Here is a 24,243-nt window from a genome sequence, read left to right as displayed (position 1 = left end):
ACTCTGTAACACCACCACCCAAATGCTAGTTGGCGCCGTTTTTTAGCCTGCTGGGTTATTTTTTGTTTCTACTTCCTGCTTCACTTTGAACAATGGCGACGAAGACAAGTCATACAAATGTTTGTATCGCTGAACCTCCTCAGTTAAGCTTTCCTGTTCCATGACTACTGATCCAAAACAATCAATTAGAAAACTGCGGAGATGGCGAAGCAGCCAGAAATACTAAAACGGAAACACGCTACTACCAAGCCGACCAATCACAGCTCTTGCTCTCGTTACATTGCTGTGGAGGTGCACTTCAGGCCATGGCGTTAGGGTCTCCGTAGGGTCTGGGCTGTCGCCGTAGCTACGCCGTCAAATTGATGCAGAAGCCTAAACCTCCTCTGAGGCTATCTGCTAATTTATGTTTACAGATCCATCTTAAACCTCTGGAGATGCAGGTCTCAACAATTAATATCATGTTTGATTTAAAATCTGGATGATCATTTCTGTCCTTTCACAAAAACCAATGAGAGAAAGTAGTCCACTGTGTCACAGAGCATCAGATGGTGTTGCCACACAACAGTAAACATACTAGTCCCCTAGGTTTAGATTACCTAGCATGCTACTGTATACAGTTATTTAAACTGACCTCTAGTTCTCTCTGAGGAACTCACACACTGTCATGAGTCTGCACAAACATTTTTGCAACGCTCATTTTTCCTCCTGCTTCTTTCTCACTGCAAAGTGAGATACAGAAAGATCAAATAAGGACCTTCCAGTGCTCCCTGATCAGGCACGATAACCTGGGTCGTATTTTAAACTCCTTATCTTCTTAAAAGGGGCCACTTGTGATTTGGGAGCAAAGCACAAAACAGCTTAATGAAACACTTACACTTTTACTTAGGCCTTTGGTTTTTTTTAAAGGTAAGGATTCGACAAAACTCACTGTAATGACTACCCTGTGCACGCCACTTTGTCATGTGCACAAATCCGAAGTTTGGCAAACCATCTGTGGAACGTTATGGTTGTTAAACTATAATTGGATAATGGCTGTTTAGAGAGGTTCGGTGAGGGGTCAATTACCTGAGAGGACTCGAGCACAGCCTGGGAGGACTCTGTTACAAGTGTGGCGTCATCCAAAAAGTCAAAGGAATCTCTGCATCTGTGTTACACAGTCTGCATTTGAAAATGGGACACATGTACAGTAGTTCAAACTCATCAGGGACATGTTACCCATCCTTTTGTAGGTGTATTTTATTTTTATTTTTTTTTAAAAAAGCACTCATGATGTTTCTCTGCATGGATGTGTGTTTAGTTTATTCCCAGTTGCGGGGAAGACGCAGAGTACATCAGATAATACACCAGAACAAGAAAATGACAAACAGCCTCTACTATAGTTTTGACAGCGCCGGAGGAACAGGTGAGGGCACAACACAGGAACAAGTGATTACAGACCATATGTTGACAGTTATACAAGAAAATAAATGAGAGGACAATGCGCATGTTTCATTGGTTTAACACAAGTAAGATTTTGTCAGTTTAGTTTTCAGCCCGTGGAAATTACACAAATGACGTGGGCGGCACAGTGATGCACTGGTTAGCACTGTCGCCTCAGAAAGCTTTGGGTTTGAACCCGCCAGCTGGCTGGAGTCTTTCTGTGCACAATTTGCATGTTCACTCCGTGTGGCTTCCTCCCACATTCCAAAGACATGCTGGGGTTATTAAACTATCAAACAGCCGAAACATTAAGCCATCACAGGGGAAGGATAATTGTAACAATTAAAGCCTTCCTCTGGGTGAAGTTTTATGAATGGAAACGTGTACTCACCTCCAAAGTGTGCTCTCAGTGACACTGCCAATGTGGAAATCGTAGAGCTTGGTAAGAATCAGGATGACCTGTAAATAGAGAGAGTTTGACTATTACAATCTTTTCATAAGCTGATCAAAGTAAGCAGTCGGTTCTTCTCTGTAGCTGTAGCGTGGCTGATCAGTCAAAAGACATGAACGGCCCAGATTAGTATGATTATTTGAGCTCCTGATGTTTGAGTTTGAGTCTTTGGTTCCATTCAGTGCAATTCAATTCAATTTTATTTTAAATGGCAAGACAAATTGTCTCAAAACGCTTTACAAAGCCCGGCCCGAAGCCCCCAGAGCACGCCTTAAAGCAACAGAAGCCAGGAACTATCATCATTTGCTTTGTAAACCAGGATTCCTTTTAGAGCTCTGTTTTAATGTCTGAAAAGATTAATTACGCTTCGGAGTAAGAGTACTTACTCACGAGTGAATTGTTAAGATGGAATGTAAAATCAATCGACACCAAGAGACGTTGTGTTGAACAGCAAAAGAGGTAACTGAGCCTCGAAGCACAGCATCCAGTGTACAAAGAGCAATGTGCTCTGTGGTATCACCTCTCCACCTTGCTCTTACAAGCTTTGTCTAATGACCGAATTAATTAAATTATGAATACAAGTGGTCAAAATGAGTTTTCTTAAGGCTGAGCTCAAACACCTTTTAAGTCAGTAATTGACATTTTGGGAAATACACTTATTCCCTTGCTTATTTCCAACCCTCGCAGCACATTTAAGACTTGTTAACATGTTATGTCATGTTTTTATAATCTGGGCGATCCGATTATGTAAAGAGACAGGTGTGAACACCCCCAGGGTGCATTGCGATCACATTTGAGAGGTCTGATCATTCGGCATTTGGAGGTGGTCTTGGCTGCATGAATCCACATACCTATGGTAGTGGGTACACAGTGCGTCCTAATACCACCTGTACCCAACAGGGGTGCTGCCTCATTCATTCAGAAAAAAATATACGACTGCTTTTATAAATGTCACACATGACACTGTTCTTGGTTCTGGAGCAGCAACAGCTGTTGTCTCTACTGCTGATGATGTTGGGATTCATTTGCACACAGAGTGAGAAACTGTGATCAGATCTGGAGACGCATTTGGAGACGCATGTTAATACCAGGTATGAACACAAGGACCTAAAGCTGTTCACTTGTGACAGGATTGCCCAGATCGGATCTTAATGCAAGGTCTGATGAAACTCTTAGAAGGAACGTGGATGTTTCTCTGTGAAGACAGACCTTTGAAATCCAGTTGGGGGGAGATCTTCATGTAGACCCAGCTACCTGGTCTGAGAATACCTCAGGAAGAACTAAAGAACATGGCTATCTATTCTTGCGGTGTCTATGTGACCTTGCTTGACCTGCCACCACTTGGATAAGTGTAAGAAAATTGAATGCATGCCTCTTTAGGCCTGTACTATTAATAACTATTTGCATTGATACTAAACTGGATTCTCCCAAACAATAATGGGGAACACTACAAAGTTGCGCCTTGTATAGTTAGTACTCTGTGTATACCACTTTCAAACTTTTCTCTTGACGGAGCACGCTGCCATCGCGGCCCCTGTGGAGGAGTCTGATCCAGTAGTCTCTGTGTTCGCAACTTTGGTGTCTGCTCTTTTGGAGAGACAATCAGCAGGCGGGGCACTTTGATAATCTCTGCACAAGTCCTCGGAGCAAATCACAAGACATGGAGGCCAAGTCTGCCGTGACAGGATCAGTGGTCAGCTGTGATCCTCCACTCCAGAGTGGATCACAGGGACAGCTGGGGGTGTAAAGTTGTGAGAGACATCAGAGGTAATACACTTAACTGAGGGGAAAAATAGTGTTTGTTTAACCTAACCATCTGGTAGATGCCAACTGTACTCACCTCCGGGTTACACGAGGCAGTTAAATGTGTGTGAAAACACTGTTGCACAGGGAGGCATGCCATCACTAAGCACTTATGACACGGTTGACCTGACCTCACCGGCATGAAACATCCTTTTACATAATAAGATGCTTTTTTCACCTGCCGGTCCATGCGTCGTTATTAGTTGTACTGTTTAACTTCCTCGACTCCTCGACCTCGCGACAAGCCTCTGCTCATTTAAAGCAACCAGACATGCTTGTACTGAGTCACTTGGCAGAGAGGACCCCTCTAACAGAAGTCAGCAATCGGCAATGAGAAAATAAAACTCTAAAGAAGCGTCCTCACACCCATGACCTCCGTTGTACTCATGCTCTTGTGAAGCTCTTCCGGCCTGCAGACTTCCAGGACCTTTCCTCTTCTGGCCGAGCCTCACTCTCCCCACAAGCCTTTTGAACAAGCCAGCTGCTCACCAGGGACCCTTAGCTAGAACTTGCAGGAAGATGCGCCGCATGCCCAAGGGACCCTCCTTCCAAGGGTGTGAACATACGGTTCAGGCCAAGCAAGGCTGCAGTGCCAGAGAGAGGGTAGTGCTGAATCAGAAGAAAATGGACTCTTGCCATGCGGCTCCACCACAAAGCAAGGCTGGATGAATGTGTGTACCAGCGTGTGTGTATTTTGCTGGAAGACACCGTAGAAATGAATACATCTGAGAGAAAATGTGTGTGTGCTTTCGCGGGCTTTGTGCTGTCAGAGACGTGTGGCCGTGTCTGCTTGGGGGCTGACACATGCAGACATAAGTCGTCTCATCACCACACGACAATCTGGATTTGAAATTCACATTGAACAACGAGGACACCAGCCGAAACTCAGAGAAAGCACCTTTGTCCCTTCAAATGCTTCATAAGAAAATCTTAAAAGGAGTCTCAAAAGCATCTTTTCAGCCAACCATAAAAGCTTTTTTTTTTTTTAAAAAAAGAATGTTTAATGCATTAAGCTGCGGACCTGACTAACAAATGCACGTGGATTTCAAAGAACAGCAGGCAGATAGTCCTACTGTTTATTTACACGCATGCTCTCAAATGTTCTTGGTCTTTGTCCAACAGAGAGCGCGTGTGATGGAAGGACAAATCTGCAGCTCACTTAAACACATAGTGGACATGGTATTTGTATTTCGAGTACACTCTCCCCGTCTGAATACCCAGTTGACTTGCAATTATTGAATCAAAATGTCAGTCACACTGCACTCACATTAGCCTTGTTGCCTCAGCAATTAACCAACTGTGGTGAAAACATATTATTAGCATAACTAGATGTCCCCTTCTCCTCAAAGACCAAGTCAAAGTGCCAAACACAATTTTGAATATTGGTTCAGCTCACAGAATGCTAATGACAGTGTTAATGACTTTTCTCTGAGAAAATGTCCAGCTTGTCTCTTTGCAGAGCAGTGGTTTAATTGTGATCATGACCCGGAGAGGTGTCAGCTTCGATGTCAGGTAACGGTGCAAGGCCGTATATCATGCCTTTGTAAACGGAACGTGGCTTTCTATGAATTGCACTGAATGTGTTTAATAAGACATTAACATCCATATAAGGAGGGGTAATGAACTCGATTTGTATGAAATCAAATTCTTTAAAGCAGAAATGCACTTGAAATGCAAACAAAATGGACAAGAACCATTAGCATGAAATGAACAAGATTAACAAAGTATCCTCCATGTAACATTAATAACATTTTGGTAATTAGTCCTGATTTAGAATGCATTTCATGCGGTTCAGAGAGACTAGCTGCATCGAGCAGTTAAAAACAAAAGATTTCAAACTTGAATCAATGACACAAGGATCTTCCAAAATACACTTCTCTGTTTCAGCTTTCGACTGTTTCAAAGACATGTTCATTTTCCGCTGCATTCAGAACAAAAGAGCTCTCCATGCCTTTGATTGCAAACTGCCATGGTACTCCATTACTGACAGTCTTCTGAAAATAGGCTGTGCTCCAAACAAACGCCAGAACGGACAACGCCAAAATGGCAGTGATCATTATCTCGAAGTGATTAAGCATCCCCGCCTCTCTGTAGCATGTCAACAGCTGAGCAATTACAATGTCAGCCGGTGAGAGCTGTTCATGAGACACAACGACGGAACGTCAACTGGGAGCATCAGAACTACCTGTTGACACCGGGGCCGAACGAAAACACTGAATCCTTTTTTCACAATTCATTGTGGCTGCAAAAGAAAACGAAGCCATTGACTTCATGGTAAGTGGATAAACACACAGAGAGGGTTTTGAATAACTGTGTGGTCCATAAGTGGAGACAAAGAAAGACAGAGCTGAAATAAAGAGGGAGAAAATAGTAGTGAGTAGCTATCAGGCATAGAGGCCTCAACTGTTCTCCTTTTGTTTTCCTGCTAGCGGTAATAAAGGCTGGGAGTGTGGACCACTTTAACTACCTCCGTGAAAGGGCTGATCTGCCGGTACAACCAGTGATTTATGTTAATTGTGAAAGATTAAAGCTGCACTAATCAATATTTCCTACAAAGTAGATCTAATAAGGTGTTACTGACAGCGATCACTCGCCTTTACTTTCAGCTTTCATGCCTTTGTCGTCAATTGCTGCATTTGAGGTCTGTAAGTTCTAAACCCATTAACTGTTCCACTGATAGCCACATGTTGTTCATATTTTCTAACTGCTTCTTATCCAAAAAATGTAATTACTAAATGTAAATTTGTCTTCAAAACATAAAAAAATGTTTGGGGGCTCTGGAAAGAGCCAAATGGCAGTATAAAATGGCTGTTAGGTGTAGTTGGAATAGAATCAAAGAATAAAAGACATTAAAATCAGAGGAAGAAAGGCATAATTCTTCATTTTTAAATGGAAGGCTTAAAGAAACTGCTTGGGCTGTTTCTCACAAACTGCTGGATGCCACCTCGACATCTGCACAGAGTTTCTGTTAGTCAGACACATGGGAGGAAAGCCTTGCACCATGTCCTACAAATGTGACGATGCCAGGCCTTCCATTTCAGCCCTGAATAATGTGTGGATTTTTTGAGCAGAAGGGTTGTTTTTTGGAGAACTGGTGCATTCCCTACCGCCTTATGTTTCCACGCTGTGCAGTGGCGGGTGATGTGTCAGCTTTGAGCGCCACATGAGCACGTGGAACACCACATCATTAAGCACATGTAAACACGGACTACAAAGAGGAATAAGCCCTTTCAGCCTCGTACGACTACGAGCGCTCCTTAAGCAGCATGGCACCATCGCAGCGGAGAAAAATTAAAACAACAAGGTTTCAGCTGGAGCCAGTCACTCTGAATGTGGCAATTATGTTATTATCAGTATGCACAAATTAAATGCATGCAACTCTTCGGAGATGAAGGCCATCAGTGGATGAAAGGAAAGGAATTAGGATGTGAAATGAGTTGTGTTTGCGTGCATAAACACGGTCCAGCAGGGCATGCCGGAGCTGTTTAGAGAAGACAGAAGTATTGTGGTCCTTGTGGACATCGCTCCCTATGCCTGCAGCTCCCGACTTCTCTCCTCGTGACTCCGCTCCTTCATGCTCCCTCTCACGCTTTCTGTCTCCACCTCCCGCTATTTGAATCACGTCCTTCCTTCTTTTAATTCTCTCCTTTCGACCCCCCGCCCCCTTCTCCCAGTGCATCCTCTCATTTATTCCATCCTTCATGTCTCTGTATTTACCTTGTTCCCATTTTTTCTCTCATAAGCCACATCTCTGTGTATTTGTCCCAACTGAAGCCCCTTTATCTCTGTTTATCTGGGCTTGTCTTTTCCCTCTTCCCCTTGCATCGTTTTCCCTTGGTTTTACTCGCACTGCTTGCCCATACCTCTTATCTTTGTTCTTTCAGTAGTGTCTCCTATTCCCTCCCTAATGTAGCCCAGCCTCTGTTCCTCACCTTCACTATCTCCTCCTTTCTTTTCCTTCTTGTCGTCTCTTACTAACACCCCTCCCTACCTTCCACCTTCTTTCACTTTCATTCGTCTGCCTTGTTTTGTAGAGACAGCGATGAAGTTACGGCCTAATCTCATGGGAGTTTGTGAAATATTCACAGAATTTAATTTGAGGAATTTGTGTCCTTGAACACAAATTTTATATTTGTTCTGTGACACAAAGCAAAACTCTGGCAGTGTCTTCTGTGCCTGCACCGCATATTTAAAAGTTGTATTTTAACCCAATCCATGATATTTATTAGAAGAGTTTTTATTGGCTTAACCCAACCAAGAAGCAACTGAAAGCGAGAGAAAAAGAGCGACACGAAATGAAACTTCAAAAACTTCAATAAACTACAAATAATAAAACACAAAAAAAGGTCCTACTCACAATGAAGCCCCCTGCATCAGCACCCATGTGTGACCTCTGAAAGATCTGAAATACACTGTCACTATCATGCCGTGAGTCACAAAGAAACTGCAAAACTCGTGTCCAAGACAAATGTCAAAAGTGATTCAGTTGTACTGGCTTTATTGGCTGGGGTTGTGCATAGAGATCCAAAATTCCACATAATTTCACAGGAAGCTTTACTGTTAAGTTTCTGATTGTGCTTTTAGACTCCTGAACAAATTGCATTTGCCCTAGTTAAAGTTTGACTGATCCTGACATTTGTGTTGGTATTAAAAGCGGCTGAATGGGTTACAGGTTGCGTTCAAGTCAGATGCGGTGGCATTGCCACAGAGCTGAATTTGAAAAGGTTAAATGATGCAACAGTGTCATGTGTTGTTTCATTTTGTAACAGCTCTATGCATGCTAAGCAGCTGCTTTTAATACACATGAACGAATATATATATACACTCACTTGCCATTTAATTAGGTACACTAGTGAAAATGAATGCATTGTAATTAGGGGTCAGGATTTTTGCAGCCAATCACGAGAAGCACTACTGGGCGATACTGATCAGAGTCTGCTTGAAGCTGCTTATTTTGACACATTTATATGCACAGAATGTGGTTCACATTAAAAAATGTAATGCTATATGTTTTTTTTTTTCCTCAGGAATACTCAACTTGGAAAGTTGATAGAAAGTAGTACAGCGTACACATTTTAACACATAAAAGCAGAACAAATATACTTTGATGGAAAAAATAAAAAATATTATATATATATATATATATATATATATATATATATATATATATATATAGAGAGAGAGAGAGAGAGCGAGAGAGAGACACTCTTTGTAAAATTTTATAAAATCCCACTAGACAGAAGCCAATAGTCTGCCTCATTGTCCACAGTATGACCTACAATGCTGAAAAGTCTCCTTCTATCTTAACTTGGACACGGTGCTCAGAGGTAGACTCATGCTGATTGCGCCTGTTGTTGCTCTGCTAAAAAAACAACTGTGTGTCCACTTTGAAGGGACAACTGGCTCCAACAGATAGATGATTATCTGCAATGAAGCTTGGCTACTGATGCTAGCATACATAGCATGTAAGGAGCCATTTGGTGGTACTTTCTCTGAGGCCCCAGGGCCGTTACGTTCTGCTGCTCCTGTCCAGTGGCCAGGACACCACAAAGCAGATTAAGTATCTGGGGCTGGAGTCCATTTTGGGTGAGTGCCGGGAAATTCATTTGCATAAACATTAAAGTGTTTCTGTTACGAGCCTACTGACTTCAATGGGGTTGTCAAAATAATAGGACCATATGCTGATACAGCACAGTACTACAAGTTGTGGCTTTCAAAATGAAAACGCAGCTGAATCAACAGTGGCCTATTTTTTTTATCCAATGCTGAAGGTTAGGTTCAGCTTTTTATCTAACAGATATTTTAGAGATTGCACAGCTTTTATGTAAGTTTCTGCTTGATTGGAAGAAATGCCATTCAATGAAGAGCTAGAGGATCAATGCGGTGCTACAAGGTGAGGGAAAGGTCAATCAAGTGGCCGACGTGGTGGGAGTGAGATTGTGAGCCTATCTACTTTATCACCTCAGCTGGACTTTTAGACCGTGGGAGGAATAACCTTTCCAACACAGTAGGATAAACCCATCATATAAGCTCTGCACCCCCCCCAAAAAAGAAAGTTATAGGTGCTGCGACTTCACACAAGCACACAAGATCCTACCTCAGCTTCAAAGACTTAAGATAGAAATGTTACCATAACAACCACTGTCTGTAAAGCAGCTGCAAATTCTTGCAGAACTCAAGTTTTTCTGGACCCAGGGTTCCTAAAGATCTAGAGAAACCAACTTCAGAGGGGATATCAGCGACAATACTCCAGTACGGGTGATATTTAAATCCAAAAACCGGACCACCTGCAAAATCCAATCTAAATTGTAAATTTACAGTACTCTTTGCTGCATTGCCTTGACAGGTCTGCCTATGCTGCTTATACTAAACATGATCCTGAGTTTGTGTGTGTAATATTCGCTGCCATTTTGAATGACAGTCCTATACTCCAGATGATTCATCTCAGAAATAAATAAAGTCGCTACTGTTCTTAAGTTTCAGATCAGTCTGTCAAGCATGTCTGGGCGTTTATTTCATCCTCCTTGGAGCAAGTCCAGGATGTTGTCTGCTGCATTGCAACATAATATACACAGTGTAAGGTGAGACACTACCCTTATTTCAACTCCCAATTAGACTCTAAAAATGTATTTGCATATTCAAAAGGAAGTTTACTTTGTCTTAAACAAGCTCAAGGAAGAATCTTCTCTACTAAGCGTTGGGTGGATGAACAGCTTCAACGTTATTAATAGCCTCCATTTGCATTGGGCTATTTTGGGTATTTCATGCAGGACACCAGCCATTAAGATTTCCTATTTGCCCATTTTTCTTCCCCGTGGTGCGTCTGTCTCCCAGGCCAGCTCTTGAGGAAGCCAAGCGAATCAAACACTATCTGGCTGTCCGTGGAGCCTGCACCGGGGGTTAGAGCTTATCACAGTGCAAGCAAGGGTGCAATAAAAACAAAGCCTGTGTAGACTCCCTGACTTCTCTCCATCATACAATATAACACGGGGGGACAGATAGAAAAATGGAAGCAGTGGAATTTCACTGACACACAGACAGACATCACAGTAGAACTAAAAAAGACATGTCTCTATCGCATGAGTGGACACTGATGGCAGAAGAAGGAAAGATTGTGAAACTATAACACTGTGTCTTTGAAAATAAAAAAGGGGCAGCAAAGCAATTTGGTTTTCTTTGTTCTGCTTCTCACATCTTATCATTAAAACACATTGGAGGGTTAATTCAGCGGGAGCCCACAGTGACAATCTGGTAGATGTTCAAAGAATTTCCATTTCTCGGAGGGGGGACTATTTTTATAGAAAATGTAGCCCTGCCTGATCACTAATTAGAAAATGGGGCAGGAGCTGCTGCGCGTATGGGAAGATACTGAAATATCATGTTGCAAAATGGATTGCGGCACAGAAAGAGCTCAGAGTGCCACTAATAAGATGTTGTCCAATACAGCCTGTAAATGTGTACAATATTGTCTACTGAATGCTACAACAACTGCATATTTTCCAACAGGATCAAGTGTACTGACTCAAGACCCGAGTCTCACGAGTTTAACAAATCACGGATGTTGACCTGTGAATTCTAACCTCATCCTATTTCATGACACTGCAGGTTGCTTAGCTTAGCTTCCAATGTATAGTGTTATGCAGTCTACCTTGAGTTTAATCCCACAAGTTCAAGACTAAAACCAAATAGGTGAGAAATGGCACCAAACTAATGGGAACTTGAAGATACATGTATATACATCCTCCTTCCATGATCCCATCTTTTCTGAGGTCCCACAGGGGTTTATTGTGGGTCCCTCTTTATTCAGCTCCTCTCTCAAACACACATTTATCTTCACTACTATGCAGACGATACACGGCTATTTGTCTCAGTAAAGCCTGCTACCACAGTGAATTCAGTATGTTGTGCCTTGTCTAGATGGAGCACTGGATCAACAAAAGCAAAACGTTTATGTAGTTGAAATAATTAGTACCGCAAACAGACGCTTGTCTAGCCTGGTGGACTTAAACAACATTTAAAAAAGAGACATGGAAACCTGGACGCAGTCGTTGATTTATGGTTTCATTTTAACATCCAGTGACCAAACAGGTACAGTCTTGCTTTGACCAAGAGAGATATTTAATTACTTAGATCATTCTCAAACCTAAAAACAGGATTATGTAAGAAACTAAATAAAGACTTGTAAGCTCCTCCAGAGATCCATTAGGCAGTGATTTTAACAGGCCGACTTATGTTCCACAAGACGAGCTGATGTGCAGAATTGGTCTAGTGTCCCTTTAGAGGACAACAAAGTATGAACTAGCTATGTTTTAATGTTATTAAGAAATAAATGTTAACCTACAAATGCTGCAGTACTGAGTGTGTCATTTTCTGTTCTGGTTAAAAGAAAAAAGCAATAGAGAAGTGTTTGTCTGTCAGGAGCATTCACTCCCTATCCATGTCACCCATCTCTGAAATGTTACACTTTTTTTGAGAATGAATGGTCAGTCTTTGATAATTAGTGTGAAAAACAAATTCACAAGTAGAGGGAGACTTGGGAAGCTAGCTGGGAGACAAAGTCAGGGTGGGAGGTCTCACCAGACAACCTTACTGTGTGTTTTATAAGACCCGCTGGATGGAGACTGCTGGCTTTGACTCTCAAAGAACGTTGAGCACAAGCTACTGGTAATCTAACTAGAGTCATCTTCCACTACTGTGAGTCTGAATATGCTTTTTCCCCACGTGTTACCCCAGGCACATCATTTCTGATTAGAGACACATATTGCTCTTTATTCTGCAAACGAGCGGCAGGAATTAGTTGGAGTCTGTCATTTTCGTCTTCAAATGATTTCCTCTTTTCCATAAATTCCTTCTGAGCGCTAGTAACATTCCCCACTCTGGTGTCAGCAGGAGCAGAGAGGGGAAACAGGGAGCTTTAACTGCAGGCGCACTCACGTGTCGCTGTGGATCTTCACTAAGGTGACACAATATGAAGGCAGCAGGACAGCTAATTAACAGCAGGCTTCAGCCTTAACTCTTAATTACATGTATTTCCTCAGCTCTGACGCCGTCCTCTCTCACTGCATCGTACAAACCGATGTTGTGTGAGTGTCTGTGTGTGAGGGATGAAGGTAAAGGACTGCTCTGTCACTGATAGTGTATCCCGAGTGAATTCAGGTGCATCTAGCCAGAAGCTGCAGACACACTAAAAGCATCAAAAGTGAGTTGGGCGTAATTAAAATTGCAATATGTTGTCCTTTCAGGGACATTATGCTATCCATCAAGCACTTGATCCATCGGCTCGGCTCGACACAAGCCAGCTCGCTGATGGCTCAGGGGCTGCTTACGTTGACATCTGCTGTGACAATGCTGGGTTAGCAGACTCTGAAGTACGGTGCCGCTGCACCATCCATTAGTGTTATGCCTTCCACCTGGCCGATCGACAGCGTTTGGGGAATCATTCGAGGCCAGACAGCTGTTTTTGTAAAAGTGGAAGAAACTAAAAAAAATGTTTGCTTGTCTTTGCTCTCTAATTTCTCTTTCTTTTTTACAGTAAAATCAGAATTTCTATTCTCGAGATAAACTGAAACCTTGAGTATTCAAAGATCCATAACACTGACGACCTGCAGATATGATAGAGGTTGCCATATTGTTGCAGGGAATCTGCACCTCTTAATGCATGAGTCTATAAAGGAAGGAAGTCTAGCCACAGTAAATAGACCCTCAACTGAACACAGGATCCTTTTGCAGACTGGCTCCAACAGATAGATGTTTATCTGTGATGAAGCTTGGCCACTGATGCTAGCATACATAGCATGTAAGGAGCCATTTGGTGGTACTTTCTCTGAGGCCCCAGGGCCGTTACGTACTGCTGCTCCTGTCCACAGACTAGTATTTATAGATTATAAAATTTCAAATGTATTACTTTATGAATTCCTACATATCCTTTTCATTTTGAAATGGCTACAATCACTTAATTACATTAATAATTTAGGAATTCAATCAAAAATGAAAGACAATACTTTTCACACAGTTCAGTCGAACATTACTTTTAAGACTTAAATATATAATATGTTAAATCAGCAGCTTCTCAAAGACCCTGATAAAGGAACCTTAAAGTTTTGTACCACTGGAAATTAAAGCAGCAAGGAAATTTAATATGGATTAATAAAACTGCAATGTGCTTTTTTTCTATATCTGATAGCTCACTTTAGGTTATTAAATGAGGACTTATTTAATGCAATGTATAAAATTCAACATTTTATTTTTTTTTTTTTTAAAAAGGATAAAGATAACCGTCCACATGTGAAATTATTTTCCCTGTCAATTTGTGACATCTCACGCACTGGTATCTGCTGGTAACATCAATATGCGACTCTGTCATATTACAGTAACACTGCAGAAAAATGCTGATGCTCAGGTACTATTTCATCATCCTTATATGTTCTGTATGTTCTTCAACAGAGTTCTCTCCCTCTTCTCTTTCTCACCTTTGAAGGGACTCCATAAGTGGAAAAATATGTAATAAAAGTATTTTAAAAGTCTGACCCAGTCAAAGATCTTGTCAGTTGCGATGTGTCAAATTTTTCAGATCTGATTGGTTTGACAGAACATTTCTTGCTGTCAAGCTCAGTCAGCTTCATAAATAAATAAATACAAAATGATGCATGTTTGCATGCTAACCTTTGGATAGTGTTTAAAGCAGGACTGTCAACAGATTAATCGCATTATTTCCATACTTAACATTACTTAGCCCTTTATGGACAGACAATTGGCAAAGATCAAGTCAACATTCTCTAATTAGGGTCAAATGTGGTCTGCAATAAAAAAAAAAAAAAAGTCTTCTTAAGCCCTGCAATAACACTCTAGGGTTGAAATTAAGAATTTCCAGGTATTTCAATGAGGGCCCTATGAAGGGTTAAAGGCAAATGAATCACGCTTTATTTCAGTATTTGTATGACTCTTATCAACATCTCAACTGTCTAGAAAGCTCCCTGCTCAGTTCATAACTCAGTTCACATCAACAGTAAATGCATACAAATTTGTTCTTATCGTGAGAACCATTTAGCAGGACTTTGAAGCTGAACTTGCCATTCAAAAGACCTGTTTCTTCATCTATTTGTGAATAATTGTTTCTGCTTGCTTTCTTCTTCTGCCTCTTTGGGGATTTTTGCTGTTACAGCGCATATTACCGCCCTCCACAGGGTAAAATTCTTTGTGACGGCTGCACTTCAAATTCTACTTGCTTTCCACAGATCACTTTCTGATTAACGTGTGTGCATCAGTTATGCATTAGAAAAATGAACACCAGCCCTAGTTGAAACAAATGTTAAAAGACATTGAAGGAATTGTGTTTCTTGCTCAAGTTCACTTTTTTATTGAAAACTCTGGGAAAGGGAAGTTGGAAGCATTTGGAAACCCTGTTTGTAGTATTCTGTTTTACTCCTCAACTTGACTTCTTTTCCTTCCAAGAAAAGACTCACTGACGTGAAAAAAAAATAAAATAAAATAAAAAATTGTCATTGAAAAAGTGCAGACAATTTCTGTGAATCAGGCCAATCAAACTGAAAGCACCAACTTTCACTGCGGTAAAGTTCCAGAGAGACAGCGCTGCTCTCCAGTGCTACTGACATGTTAGGGACTGGAGCTTCAGAAGGCCTGGATGTCTCATCTCATCATCCGGTGCCATCGCAGGTCATGGGCAGCAGGCATCACTTGGTGCCAACAACAGTAGCCCTGCAAACAAAACAGTTGGTGCCATGTGTTCCATGGCATGATTCATTTTGACATGCCTAGCGTCTGGCATCCTCACAGCCAAGGCTTTTTAAGTGAGTCATTTCTGAGAGTCAGCTCAGACTCCTGACTGAAGCCGAGGTCTGCAGTTCGCAAACAAACCCCTGCATAAACACTTTGAAAGATGTGCAAGATTTACTCAGATTACACAGAATCTAAACACTTTCTACATGATATAGTGTCTCATACATTCTTTCACAAACATCACAGCGATGATAACGTCACTGAATCAGTATCTAAAAAAGCTGGAGATGTTTTTTAAAAGACAACTTTGACTGGGTTAGCTAAGAAGATTGGTACCATAGACATCTGTTTGATATCTGCAAAGTTATTACCTGAATTTCCTTTATTCCATGCAAAAGCAAGAAAAAATATGCCGCATATAGAGATTAGTTTGTTATGTATGGATTGATACAGGCCAGCTGATTACATTACTGTAGGTGGCTGCAATCCTCTGACGGTGTATTTTCCCAAAAACTATTTTCAAGAGATAATGTGAAGACGTAGGAAGACTGCGAACATGGTACATAGTCTTAGTTGGCAGAAACAATCTAAGTCAGCTTTTTCTTTTTCAAGTGTTAATGCATAGACTGTGGATATGAAAACTGAAAGCAAAAATAACTTGCTGCAGAGTGCCATGTTCGTGAATGGGACGTGAGACAAACTAAAAACATCAAAGTGCGCCTTAAATAAAGCGATACCGTGTCTCCAAGCTCCCATCACTCCCACACGGGGTCAGGTTGTCAAAATGGCAGCACCCGTCTCAACCGCAGCAGCAAAGGTTCTGTTCCAACTTCCTTAATAAAAGCTCCATTATTTCTACGAAAGTATGGTTAAGGCTCGGAGTATTTCAGAAAGACAGAGAGTGCAGTGGTTCTGGAGCTTCAGTAGCTAATTCAGCACACCAGATAATTCAGGCGATTGATACTGGTGACTGACCAAGTGCTAACTTCTGGTGCTGAATAACATAGCTAATGCTGACATGACAAATACTGGAGTAATGTGACCACTTGAGGCTGGCTTCAACAGTGAGTCAATCCTCATAGACCTCTGGGATAAAATGTCCAGCTTCACAGCAAAAACCCATGTTTATATCCAAGTACACATAACAGCTTTGGTCTCTACTCTAATATCTGATATTTTGCGTTTTTTGCTGCTTAAATTCTGACTCCTTTAAGTGTGAGGGGAGTGTCATCTCAGGTTAAAAGCCCACGCTCACATTAACAACCCAGTAGATGCTCAAACTATTTCAGTGGAGTCGCGCAATTCCAAGATAGAGTCTCCCAGAGACACCATGCTGAGCTTCAAAACCACTCTGCAGGAAACATATGGGTGATGTCTTCATTCTTCATTCATCTACTGTAACCGCTTGTTCCCGTTAGGGGTCGCGGGGTGTGCTGCAGGGAGCCTATCCCAGCTGTCATTGGGCGAGAGGCGGGGTACACCCTGGACAGGTCGCCAGTCCATTGCATCACACTCACACTCTGTGGGTGATGTCACTCAAAGCAAATGCATGAGACAATGGTTTGAGGTTCTTTTTCTGTCACGCAAAATTGATGAATTATTTGTTTTTGCTGCATTTACCAGAAGACATTTTTTTCGCAATGTGCACGGTTTAGGAAAAAAATCAATTCCCAGCTGTTCCTGTTTTAATGTAAATGGGAAAGTCTACAGTCTGCTGTTGTAGACAAGCTGCTGTCTTGACTTTTGTCTTGTCAGATGACTAAAAAGAGATGATAAAAACTGCTACCAAGCAGTCAAGAGGTCCCAGTTAGCCCATGTTTGTAACCTTTTTGGGTAATGTCTATATTTGAAGCCTTATCATAGTTGACCATGTAACTAAAAGATTACAGTTCTACATACCAAAGCGCAGCGTCACTGACATCTCTCACAGAAGCAACAGGGGATACTTGGGCCTTGTAAATGATCATCAATGACCTGATCAATAATCCAGCCTCGCCGAAAAGATCAATTTGTTCTCTAAGAATTATCTTTGAACTAAAAAAAAAAAAACAATCACAAGACATCTGATTTGGGTTCATTTTTAAAGCCCAATAATCAATTAACCTCGATAACTTTAAAGGACTATGTTTTTTATTCACTGGTTAAATTATTAAAACCATGCATGACATTGGTTGAACGATTCAGTCCTCACATGGGAGAGTAAAAAAAAAAGATATTTGAAAAAGCCTTTACTTATCTATCCAAGCTTCAGTGCAGCTGTGAGCGACTTCCCGTAAACCAATTAGAGGAAGAAAAGGTCATGCAGTAGCCTTGGAGAAAAGGAGATAAAAGCCTGATTGGATTGGTTCATGCTCTAATTTTGACCATCACACTTTTCACTTAGTTATTCAATTCGGCGTAGAAGTGGGGTGGGGGCGATGCCTGTATGCTCATTTCCTTCGGTCTCCAAATGCTACTGATAAGAGCCAACTTATCAAAACAGGTTGCACTCACTTAGATCATTGTGTTCATGTGATGCACCGTGTGCCAAAGAAGAAAACTGATAACAATCTATACTGAAGGCGTGTAAGAGTAACAGCAACATGAGACATGCTCTGTTTATCAAGGGAAACAAGGAGAAAGGGGAGTCAGCTGCACAGAGAAAGTCCAGTGCACTGGTAAAACTGCTGCACACACAGTGTTCTTTATGCACAGCATTGCACTTCATTTACACTTCAGACTGCACACCTAAGAATATCATATGGAACCTGGGAAATCTGAATGATCCCAACATTTGCAATTCACTTTATTTGTATAGCGTCAACAACAATACAAACTGTCTCAAGACACTTTACAAAATTTGGATGGAACCTGGTCTGAAACCCCCAGAAGTCACTGATCATACACTGGTGTTAATTTACATGTTATAATTCGTGTGAACGCGTTACGCTTGTGTTTACATAATTTAAGCAGTTTAGGTATGTTTTACTGCTGAGGAGCTCCTCGGGACTGATTCAAAGACATGTGAGTAATTGTATAGCTGGGCCACATAATAAGCAGCAGGGAGGGATTTTATTTAATGACAATTACTTAATGAATTGCGACAGGGGGTGTCAGCCTCCAGTAGAGTTTATACAATGTGGACGCTGACTCACATTTCTGTATCAGGTGTTGTGTGCAGTGTCAGTGCAGGCAGTAGATTATCCAAATGAACACTGTGTTTACCTGGACACTGGTACTCCAATAATCATGAGAATGAAAATACCTCATTCAGCCATCTCGATCAGAATGGACTAGCCTGATCAGGAGTTTTCAATCAGCTTGAGAGAGGCAGTGAAAAACCTTCGATTATCTGTTCAATAGGAAAATAATACCTAATACCAATGTAAACACTTAATCTGATGGTTTCTCTCCGGTTGGAATAAATCCATTCTGTCTGAGCATGTTTGCTCCGCGTGGGCTAAACACCAAGTGATGAGTTTCCAGGAGAAACATGGAGGTAACAAAACAACCAGTTGTCCAAACAAGTGTTTGAAAAGATGAACGATGCTGGAATCCGTGTGGACAGCGACGATGAAAACGTGGAAAAATCGTGGTCATCGTCTTCTACTGAATCCGTTCAGTGTTGGAGATAAAGCTGAAGAACAAATACGTCTTCCGTTATATTTCCAGCAAAGCACCACTTTCTCTATATGGTTCTATAGTGATCTATGTCTTGGAGCACGCAAACACATTTGTCTGATCAGATCATATTATTTAGTGTCCATGCGAACAGTTAGGTTAGAATCTCCGTTCAGAATGATGTTAATCAAGGTGAAGAAGGGTAAATACGATAAGGTAATCCTTTTAATCCGACAGCGTGATGAATTCCTCTCATCTGTGCATCAAGGAGTTGAGAAGGAGGTTGTGTTTGGTGCAGAGATAATTAACAAGCATTTTCGTGATATTTCATTATTTCTTGGTTGCATGTTATGAGGTTATGAGGTGACATCCCTTTGAAAAAAAATATCTAATATTTTTTTTCCATAGCTGGGTTAGCTTATTCTTTAAATGCACCTTATTCATGTGTGTCAATCAGTAAACTGCACAGCCCTCAGTCTGAAGAGCTATCTTTGTTCTCGGCACGAAAAGCTAAAATATCACTCTGCACCTCCTGTTGCTGTGGCAGCATTATCCACTTTGTTGCCTTCAATGCAGAAAGAAAATAAAGGATCTCGTATTGACGCAGAGAATTAGGACCATTAGGTCTCATTAAGAGACTCGATCAGGGTCCGCTTGTGTGCTTTTCTTGACGTTCGTCTCGCCGCGGAGAGAGGGAGAGAGAGAGCAGAGGCCTCGAGTGATTGTTACAAAGAGTAGCACATTTGTTCTTTGTCAGGCTCTGAGATGCGGCGGATGCTGCCAAAGATTCTCCAATTTCTTAAGCCACTGACATAGGAAATTTCCCCCAAAAAAGCACTAAGCAAACCAAGAAGCTTGTACCGCTGGTGCTGTTATTGTTGTTGTTGCACCACGGAAAGAAAAAGATAGCGAGGGAAATCAAGGAAAACGAGGTAGGAACAGAGCATGCATTTGATCTTTTTTTTTTTCCTGAAACTGATCAGCATCACAGAAAGGTCTTTGAATGCAAAATAAGATGTATGGCTTCGTCGTGTGGATTCATTTTTATTCATGACTGTGAAAACACCACCATAGTTTTATATAGTGTTTTCTTGATAAACAAAGAATGTGCTCATCCTTTGCGTGCTCCTCTTTTGCACGGCGCTAAATCGAAATGTTAAAAGTGGAACCTCACTGTGCGGCGTGGTATTAAACTTGCTCTCTCGGCTGCTGCTCTCTTTGTATCCTTACCAGCATTGCTACGCTATAAATAGGGATCCTGAGAAACTCAAGGTAATAAACGTGTCAGTATTTTGCAATGAAGAATGATGCCTCTGCTGTTAAGTTTCTCCATTGGGCTGATGTATCATTGAGGTTGAGCTCTCATTATCAACTCGGAGGATTATAGGCACTAACTCTCTCAGAGGAGGGAACTGTCAGCACTTCTTGGATCAGGTGTAATTCAGCAGCATAGAAACTCTCTGGCAGTTGAACAGGGACATATCTATCCACTGTTCCATTTCTCTCACCGTCCCCCTTCTCTATTCTCTGTTCTCTTTACTCTCCCCCTCCCTCCTGCTTTCTTCCCACCGTCTTTCCCCTCTTGGCCATTTTCCCGCTCCTATTTCTATCGCCTGCCTTCATTTCTTTCACGGCGTCTGAAAGTTCAGGCTTTTCATTGACTTTGCTGACTCCCATCAAACTCCGAGGACCACTGGAGTTGAGTCTTCCGATCCTGAAGCCGGCGTCTCTTCTCAATTAAAGCCGGCACCTTAGTTGCACACGTGACGGCCTCGGTAGTCAGTTCAAAGACGGATTTGGTTCTTTTTAGCGGAGTTCTGATCTGAACGTACCCTTTGCTTTAAGTGAATATATTTAATCGTGAGGTTTTGTCATCACCACAAGGGCTGATGAATTTTTCACGGTCAACCTTTGTATAGGACATCCAGTAAAAAAAGATTAGCTTCAAGGCTGTGTGTAGCAGCATTACAGAAAGGAATGTCACTGATTTAAGAAAGAATTACATGATGTGTGGCTAATATATGGAGCTAGAATATATTACTGGGATTCAGTTTAGACAAAACATCCACCTGATGAATGTAATACATTGTAAAAGATGCCATCATTTTAAAGCTGCATTAATCAATATTTTTTTCTTTTCACTGGATCAAATTACTGTATTCACTGTAAAAGGGATCACTTGAAGAAACAAGCCAACAAACAATTATCATCAGACTCTGCTGTCGCCCATTAGTCTGGAAGCCCAATTTGGAAAGTTGGTCTGGAGTCAATCCATTGAGAACCGATTATGCCCCGGCAAAGATCTGCCAAGCCAATCGCTTTGTGCGAGTCCCTCAGAGTTTAATTTGTTTACAACAGCGTGGCTGCCATTGGAGAAGCGAGCTCCTCTGAGTGCTCAGAGCCATCTCTGCGGTAAACGATACTGACAGCGAAACATCTTTAAAGGATGAAAATTTGGGCATGGGACTTTGTCGAGAATGCCTTAATCGCTAGTCTCATATTCCGTTGCTCTGACTGGTTGTAGGATTATCTAATTGCATGCAGAGGTAGTTTTTTTCTAATAGCTCAGTGTTTATAAAGTGAAATTACTACAATAGTAATTGTAATTTGCGGTAGATATTACTCTATGGACTATGTGCAATGTTTTTGCCACCTGTAAAGTATCTATAACATAACATCTTCTATGAAGCAAACATTATTTACTTTTTGAAATGACAATATATAAAGAAAATGTGTTTTTCTCCTTTAAACGTAATTACTTAATCTCAGAGAAGCCTTCTATCTAACTCAGTTACAGTCCATGAGGTCAAATGCACAAAGGTCCATATGAAAACAAAGTCATTTCAGCACTTTACAAAAACAAACAAACAAACAAAAAAACAACTCATCACATTATACATGGTTTAAATGAAAGTTATCTAACCCCACATAACTGAAGGAATTTTTCCACAATAGACTCATGCTGCTCATGTTGATTTGCTTGGACTTACGGTGGTCAGTGTGAACCCCTAAGACCTAAATGCAGACATGCGCACAAGGAAGTTCAGTTTAATGCGGACTTAGGTAATAAAAAGTGCTGCAGGGTAGGCAGGGTAATGCCAAAAAACAAAAGCAGGACAAAGATTTGGAACAAAGGGAAGGACGAGGAACCGAACCTAAACACTAGGAAACATCAACGGGGGTAATTCCATAGGGGTAATACACAGACAACTTGACAACGGACAAAGAGAAAGACAGGACTATATACACACACGTGGGCTGAAGGATCGACGAGACACAGTTAAACTAATGAGGATGGAGCACACACGAGGAGAAACACACACAGGAAGTAAAACGAGAAACAAAAGACCAGGGAAGAAACTTCCAGAACACAAATAGGAAACAAAAAAAAAACTAAACAATACCAATATCATCACACATTCATTGAATGTTGGGCAAAAATTTCTTAGCTGGGCTTTGTATCAACTTCAACTAAACAAAAACATTTCTGACACCCGTTACTGCCGAGTCATTCAAGTGAAAGTTGCTCCTTTGCCAGCAACAAAACAACATTTGTGGAGCTTTTGTTTTGTTGGCTACCGTCAGACTTCTGAAACATGGGCTAATGCAAGGTTTGCCTCTGATGCCTTTCCACGATGAATACAAACATTGGTAACACCATCTGACAACAAGTGACAGCAGGGAATTATCATCAGCTGTTCCTAGTCCAGTCCATTTTGGAAAGGCAGAACAGAGCTAAAGAGTAGCATCAAGCCTTCCCTCGTGGCAGATAATGGAAGAGGGGTGGGAGTGGTTGCATTGGTTTGGGCCTCAATCCAGCACAAAAACACACACACACACACACACACACACACACATAGAGGAGACAGGCCAAAATTATTTGACAATTTGTCAGGTGACAAATTCTGCTTTCAAACACACAGGAAAAGAAAAATAATTTCTCTGTTTTATGTTCAACTAGTGAAAATATGTGCTAAAGCGCTGGCTGTCAGCCCAAAGGGGTTTGGTGACGTATGGTAAACACAAGAGAGAGCTATGTGTTTGGCAGAAAACAAACAAAACCTTTAATATAGCTGGTGGGGGAAGCTGTAAATCTTGTGTCTTTATGTGGCAGAGGAGATACGAAGGGCTATGTGTTTTTCTATAAATCCCAGGAAACAGGAATTTATGTTCATTGCGAAAATCAATTAAACAAAGCCGCTGGACCCTGAAAACGAAAAACGTGCACGTTTTGAAACTCGCGTCATGTTTGGAAATGTGTCTCGTGTTGACAAGAAGTGAAACGGAGCTGCAATTCCTTCTAAAAAATCAATGCTTCATTTAAGGGTTTATTTCTGATACTTGCCACCGTGCTCAAACTGTTCAACTCTGCAGTGTGGTAGAGTGCTTTTGTAATCACATCTAACCAGGTTGTATAGACTGTTAGGTGGGAAAAAAAACAAAAAACAAAACACAACTTTCTTCAGAATCTATAGAAAGACTGGGTTCTCTCACCATTTCTATATACAAAGAATGGATCAAATATTGCCGTAATTCAACCAACGTTTTTATAATGCTATTGAGATGTTCTGTGCTCTGAGGCAGCAGCATCTCTGTGGATATTACCTTTTCAGTCTAGTGGCAACAATAGAACATTACACTGCCTCCCAATTATATTTCCAAGAACCCAGAAGTGCAAACTATAAGAATCTTTCTGTATAGGCTTTCCACTCAATTTAACACACAGCAAGCACATTAGGTGGTGGGTAAACATAGAGGAAAGTCTTTACACCAGGGAGACCTGGTGGAAAAACACCTATTTTTGTTTTTAACTATTGTAGAATTATGTACTTATGTACTATGAATATATGTACTTCCAACTGTAAAAACAACCCAAACGCCCACCATGACATAGGAAACTAAATGCCATGCTTGATTTGGGTCAGTTACCTAGCAGACACAATGTTACGTTTTTATGCAGATAATGCACATTTGCACTTTCCAGATTCTGACAATTTTTTTGTTGTTATTATTATTATTATTATTATTATTATTATTATTATTATTATTTATTTTAATGTCCATAACTGCTGGAAGTATTTTAAGAAGGGTTAATAATGTGGTTATTATTTGCCCCCATCCACCCGGACTGCAAAAAAATGTATAGAAAACTTGGCTTCCCACAATTGATGCAAATTTTTGACACAAAACCTTAACCAAAAACCAAGCACACGGGATTATAATCAAACCAGTAA

General features: G+C 41.1%; 1 protein-coding gene across 1 annotated transcript in view; it reads right to left on the bottom strand.

The window, feature by feature from the left end:
- The window catches only part of sorcs3a (sortilin related VPS10 domain containing receptor 3a), a gene marked incomplete at its 3' end in the record, with an annotated part of 208,510 nt that overhangs the window by 124,714 nt on the left and 59,553 nt on the right, over positions 1-24,243 (bottom strand). Inside the window, exon 2 of the mRNA XM_084569223.1 lies at positions 1,811-1,878. Coding sequence (XP_084425349.1) covers positions 1,811-1,878 — 68 coding nt within the window. The remainder of the gene's footprint in view (positions 1-1,810; positions 1,879-24,243) is intronic.

Source organism: Chelon labrosus (assembly GCF_963514085.1).
Source record: "Chelon labrosus genome assembly, chromosome: 2".
NCBI lineage: Eukaryota > Metazoa > Chordata > Actinopteri > Mugiliformes > Mugilidae > Chelon > Chelon labrosus.
This window is presented reverse-complemented; position numbering and strand designations above follow the sequence as displayed.